The sequence below is a fragment of the Prunus mume genome, linkage group LG8 (assembly GCF_029339155.1).
Source record: "Prunus mume cultivar Tortuosa linkage group LG8, ASM2933915v1, whole genome shotgun sequence".
NCBI classification, from domain to species: Eukaryota; Viridiplantae; Streptophyta; class Magnoliopsida; order Rosales; family Rosaceae; genus Prunus; species Prunus mume.
The window spans coordinates 4,257,751-4,264,336 of NC_142705.1; the positions used below are offsets into that span (position 1 = coordinate 4,257,751).

The 6,586-nt window shown below is 33.7% G+C and overlaps 1 protein-coding gene across 1 annotated transcript; it reads right to left on the bottom strand.

Annotated features, from left to right (window-relative positions):
• Positions 1 to 2,079: 2,079 nt before the first annotated feature.
• On the bottom strand, positions 2,080 to 6,373 carry LOC148914541 (cyclic nucleotide-gated ion channel 1-like; the record flags this gene model as incomplete). Its single annotated transcript, XM_089042671.1, has 6 exons — positions 2,080 to 2,832; positions 3,000 to 3,044; positions 3,416 to 3,530; positions 4,796 to 5,109; positions 5,630 to 5,821; positions 6,101 to 6,373. Coding segments are annotated over 6 exons (1,410 nt in total), but the record flags the coding sequence as incomplete, so codon positions are not given.
• Positions 6,374 to 6,586: the final 213 nt, after the last annotated feature.

Sequence of the window (6,586 nt, forward strand, 5' to 3'; positions counted from 1 at the left end):
TTTTCATCTTTAAAAACGTTGGAACTTTAACACTATGACCCCATGGGGTTAAGAATCCTAGATCCACCACTGAATTATTCACAAACCCAAGTAGCTCGCTGGTTAAACCACAGTTAATTAGCTCCAAATAGTATTGAGTACGCCAAATATATATGGAGGAGTGGAAGTTATAGAATTATCAAATTAATATCAATCTTGTCTATGTGTGAAGAGACTAAAGTCCTGGTACTATATATATATATATTATTGAATACATAGATGATCATTGAGAGAATATCTATAAACTAGACAGTTCAGATTATTGAATACAATGTGTAGTCCATATATATATGTATATATTTGAATTGCAAGCACTTTTGCTCACCACTTTAACTCAAGGTATATATGCTAACTACCCTTCTCAATACTTGACACGTATCCATAATCATAACCATAATTACATTAATCAAAGTAAAAAGTTAACCGTGATTATGTCTATGGACATGTGTCAAGTATTCAGAAAGGTAGTGAGCATACACCTTAAATTAAAATGATTAGCAAAAATATTTTCACTACCCCAAAGAATCCCATTCAAGAAATGGTGGTTCACAAAAAAACAAATGGTGGTTCCAAAATCTTCTCACCCGACCATTGCAGGCAGAGAGAGAGAGAGAGAATGAATATTTTTTGGCAAAAAAACAAAAGGGAAGATAAATGTCTGGATTTATATTTCAAGTATGGCCCAATAAAGTTGGAGTGTTGTCAAAAGAATTATTGTTAATAAAAAGATGAAATAATTTTGCTTTCCACCATGCATTCTGCTTTATTAAGTCAGTCTTCGTGCACAGTGAGTCTTCATGCTAGAGGCGACCTCTAAGTCTTCGTGCACAGTTGAGTCTTCGTGAGGCGACCTCTAAGTCTTCGTGGACAGTTGAGTCTTGGTGCTAGAGGCTTAATGATTGCCCTGGTTTGAACTTTGATTAATGTCTCCAATTGTTTTCCGGCATGCACATATCAATATGTCATTCATCTATATTAATTATAAAGCATAAATTAGTAATATCATTTGACAGTGTAACGATTTTTCTAAAAAATTTATTTGTACACACAGGTAAATCTGGTATGTTTTGAATGAGGGGAAAAATAATAATAAGAAGGGGAAAAAAAAGAAAGAAAAAAAGAAGAAGAGCATATCTAATCTAATTAGGTAGTTTTGAATTTATGAATTGGCTTTCTCAAGAAACCATTCTTCAAAAAAGTGAATCCAAGAATCTGAAATCTAGATCTAAAATGATATTATGATTTTCAGAACATCTAGATGCAGATATGACAACTACAAATAGATTTCAAAAAACTGGTTTTCCGAAATCTCACACTGCAACCTCACAGACTTCACTAGGAAAAATGAACTCTCAAACTTTCCTTAAAATGCAAGATATTTCAGTAAAGTCACGGCACAATAAGACAATGAATTTTTGGATAGATGGGTAAAAGCTGGCAGAAAAGTTATAATCGTACAAGTAGAATGACATGTCATCTTCATATTATATTTTTAAAATAAAAAATGCAATGAAATGCATGATTTTGTTTACCTTTATCAGATGTCTCCTTGCCGAAAAAAAGCTATCTTGACATTCTTTGCAGAGGTCCATTAAGCTAGCACCATTATCCTAATCTTGATCCATTGAGCTTTTAAATTACAAAGTGAAATTACAAGAGTGTCAAGACAAGCTAAAAACCATTTTAAATGGTTGATGAATGATTAAAATAATAATAATAATAATAATATTCAGAGCCATTTTAAACCATTTAGGTTGATGAATGATAAAAATCAAGGTATCACATAATTAATTAAAGAGCATGACTTGGCTCTTTAAGATTGACGAGGAGCTCTACAAAGTTTCAACCAAAAAAAGAAGAAGAAGAATATTAAAATAAATTGTGACCAGAAGCTAGTGCTTTTGACAAATACACTTCATTATTGATATTTTACCCAATAGAAAATTTGAATTTGAATAATGTTTTAGCAAGTTTACACGTTAATAGTTTTTAGTTGACAAAGTTTTTATGGAAAAACTGAGAAAAGAATTTACACGCTAATAGTTTGAACAATTACATTTACTTATTATATTTAGTAATTGGACAATTACAAATGGCATTACGAAACATGACAAACAAGAGAACTAATCCGAAGCCCCCAAAAAACAACAAAAGTCTTTACATTAATAAAAGATATGGTATTTTTGATTAATTTTACTCCAAATAATCCTTGCAAATTGGACCAAAGATGAGAGATAGAGATCTCTCACCTCACGTCACACATTAGATGAGGAAAGAGATGGGCACGAGAGAGTAAAACACCGTAGCATCCAATTCTTAGTCCTAGACAGGCCTTGCATGACGACGGCGCCATTTTGCTTGTATGCTACAAGCTGCCAGATGTTGCCACCTCTCCAACTGGGACTCCTCTATATGACCGAGCCTCTTGCTAAAATGCCACCAAAATGTGGAGACAACAATGTTCAAGTTGTTGGCTCTGATGGCAAATGCTTCAACTTTCGTATGGGCCTTGACAATTCTGGTTGAGTTGGGAAATTCAGAAAAAGAGCTCAATTCTGATGCCCAATTTAGAAGCTCTTCTCCGTAGAAGTCACCTTTCACAAGACACTTGATCGCTGAGGAACCACTTGCATTGGTTGGGTATGACCATGCCGTACCTTGGGTGATGAAGAGCACCTTATCAAGTGGTTCTCCCTCTCGAACAATATATTTGTCCTCTCTAAACTTCACGAACTCAAGATGCTCACAGATTGCTTTCAACACGTTTTCATTCATATTTTCCAGCATTGGGACCTATATAATATTAATTTTATTCAATGAAAAAAAAACAAAGAGAATAAATTAATCTTGCAAGGGATATAAATTTATACTAGCTAGGAATACGAACGCATGCATGTTATGTTATGATGAAAAATCCCATATATATATTCCATAATTTGGTAGACAAATTAAGTACTTACTTTTTTTAGTAAATTCGAGCTGAGAAGCCACATAATACTTCTTTGCTGTATAATAGGAACAAAAGAGAGAATATTCTCCACATCAACTTCTTTGTTTTCTTCAACTTTTTGGTGTAAGTTTTTCATGATGAACATCTTCAAATTCTTATCATAAAGGCCGTTTTTATACAACCATAAATCTATATCTAAATTCATCATCTACATCTTCTGTCTCAATTTAAGCTGACTTGACCTTTGTTGTGACATCTGCATGTCGTTAATTTCATAACCAGTTGGAATGAAGATGTGAAAAATAAATGTTTTAGATCTTTGAAAAAAAATTTCATAGGGAACCCAAAGGGTGTCCCTCAAATAAAATTATTTGAGGAATCACTCAATAGAATAAGACTATATATATAAAGGCTGATCACACAAACCTGTATCCTTGTATTGAGATATATTAAAAATAGCACCATGCCACTTATAGATACCAAAATCGTAAAAAAGATTTCCACCCCATAAAGACTAGTTTCGAGGTTTGAACCAAAAGAACTGCAAAATTAAAAGAGACAATATATTAGATACTAATGTCTAGGAAAATTCTTCAATAAATATTTTATGTTAAGAATTGGTTACATATTTCTAATTTTGACTGTTGGATTGTGTATATATTGCATATTAAATATACCAACACATCTAATGAATGCAATCCAATGGCTGAGATTAAAAATATGTAACCAATCCTTAACTGAATATTCATTGGAGAATCTCTCGAAAGTCTAAATCGAAGTAGTAGTGCGCATTATATTTCCTTCACCATATTTGAACTTAGTTCTTTATCCAAAAAATAAAAAAGATTTGAACTTAGTTCTTTCTTCAACAAGGAAACGCCATTTAAATTTCTTTATTATAGAAGGTGATTCTAATTTTATTAAATCAATAAGAATAACAGTATAAAAAGATATAGACAGTAAAGGGAGTCATCCCAATAACAATATGGCAGACATGGGTAAAACTTCTCCAGTGACATAAGCCCTCTCAATCCCATAATTTCCTCAAATCTAGTCCAATGACATTAAGGACAAAAACGAGCCTCTAACCGGCATGACTCTCCTAGATAGATTAAGAACACCCAACAAACTCAACTTAAATTTTGCAATCATAAGAGAAAAAAACATAGAAAACTCATAGAGTTTCTGGAATTTATTGAACAAACTAAAAAAAAAAAATTAACTAAAACAATGATGGCAAAAGGAAAATCAACCACCTCTAATCTTCTTTCGGGACATGACATGAAGAGCGTCACCTAGTTACTCCGGGGCCTTAACACACAAATGAGTAGCGGATCTACCGTGACCAAGCTGCAACACCTCAAAGAGGGGCCTCACAAGATGAGGCACAACCAATACTAGCCCAGAATAGAGTAAATCGATATAAGTCCACCAAAAACCAAAAAACATTGAAGATACGAGGAAACAACTCCCGGATCTAAAGCTTTCTCTCTCTCTCTTAGCAGTTAGGATTTTATAATATTTCTCTTTTCTAATGTTGGATGATGAAGTTTTTTTCGAAACGTCATTTAATTGTCCCAATGACATAATACAACCATTTAACTTTGTTTATGATAAGCATTAATTAGCTGTGGGATCTTATATAGATAAAGTGAAATACTCTATTAAGAATTTTATATTAATAATTAATTAACGATTTCTAATCTCAGACGTTGGATTACATGTATATTGCATATTAAATTCACCAACAAATCTAATGAATTTATATTAGAAATTTAGTTAATAAACATCAAACAGTTATGATACCTCAGATTGCGCAATCCCCACCAGAAACTTTGAAGGAAGTTTCGTCTAATAGACGTTGACCTGGTCAACTTAGACTGAAGAGCGTAGAGAAATATACCAAAATCGAAGATAGTTGTATCAGGTGGATTTATAGGGCATGATGCCTTTATACGTGTGATATTGAGATGCAAATTGGGGAAGTGAATCTCGGTACCACAGTAGAAAGCATAACCTGTTTGAGCGAGATCACATCCCACCCTTTTGTCGTGACAGGCATGCAGCCAACAATCTACCTCTCGTTGAATAGAAAGAAAGTACCACAAGGCTCCGTATAGCTGAAGGACACCAGCAAGCAAGGCAGTTAATAATAATAATCTCAAGTTTTAAAAAATATTTTTTATACAAAGTAAAAGTAATAATGGAGAAGAGGAATAATTGAACACATTGAGTTAGAAGCCCTTGTTATTTTGGGGGCGGTTAAATGTGTGAGTATGGTCTCCATGAAGTGACAAAATCATTTTAGACGAAGTTTGGTTCGAAGTCCCATGACATCTTGACAATGTGTGTGAAACAAACCTCTCTCTCCCAATATTGCATGTATATAAAAAAAAATATTTAGGCATTAAATTGTGACAAATTATAATTTATTAGCTACTAAATTTGGACAGAAGCCAAAGTTCTGGTTCCCAAATTGGAAAAAAACCCCAAATTTTATATATCCATTCAAACAATATTTGTTGTCATGATATATTCATCCATACATTGATAATGCAAGTTTACTTAAGGAAATTTTTGTGCTAAAACTAAATTAAAATAAGCTGAAATATATATATGAGAGATAAGATTGAAACTTACGTGAGCAGCAAGGATGAAGGGAAGAAAATCCAATATAGCATCAAGCCATCTTCCTATTTTAGTTTCTATGTTAGTACACCGCTTGAGAAGCTTGTATGTGTGATGAATCCGTAGTATATATTGGGCCGTAGTGCAGAACAATGGAAACAAATATATATTTGAGCTTGAATAAGATTGGCCAGCAATTATTACCTGCACACATTAATTATACAATGATTTATATATATCTATATACACACAGATTTAATTTGGCTTAAACCATCTATAATGTTTCCAGATGTTAAAAATAAATTACAATAATGATCTGTTGTATCCACATCGGGGTCTATTGGTGATTAATTTGCAGCTGCAGCTATACCAGAATGCTATTAGCTGCGGCTATACCATGCATGCGCGTGTGTTAACAGTAAAACAAATAGTTGAAAAGCAAAATGAATGAAATTGACAGAATAGAAGGCTTATGTTGATTACCTGTGGAATGGGAAGAGCACGAAAAACACAAGGTAACAGCTTAAGGATGGTTCTTGCCTCAAATGATTTCTCTCCTCTTGTTTTTCTTTTTCTGGAGGAGGCCCCAGATTTCTCAGTAATAGGCTTGCTAAAATTCGCCGACGACAAAATATGGCAATGTCCACTGCATAAAAGAGATCTAGGGCGAATCGTAAGCCCACAAATGACCACATCAAGTATTGGTTCGAATAGTAGCACGTATGGTCCCCATCTATGGCAGGAATGTAAAGGTAACAAGGATCAAGGAAGACAGCAAATACACATGATATCGTAAATACTATATCCCACTTTCGGAGGAACGTCGTTGCTGGCTGCTCATCATGTGAACCAAGAATCTCCTCTGTTGTTGGCCATTGTCCACTTGATCTGTGCCCTCCAGCTTCATCATGATCAACACTAAACAAGACACACAAACAAACAAGCATTTAGATACAAGTTTTTCTTTAA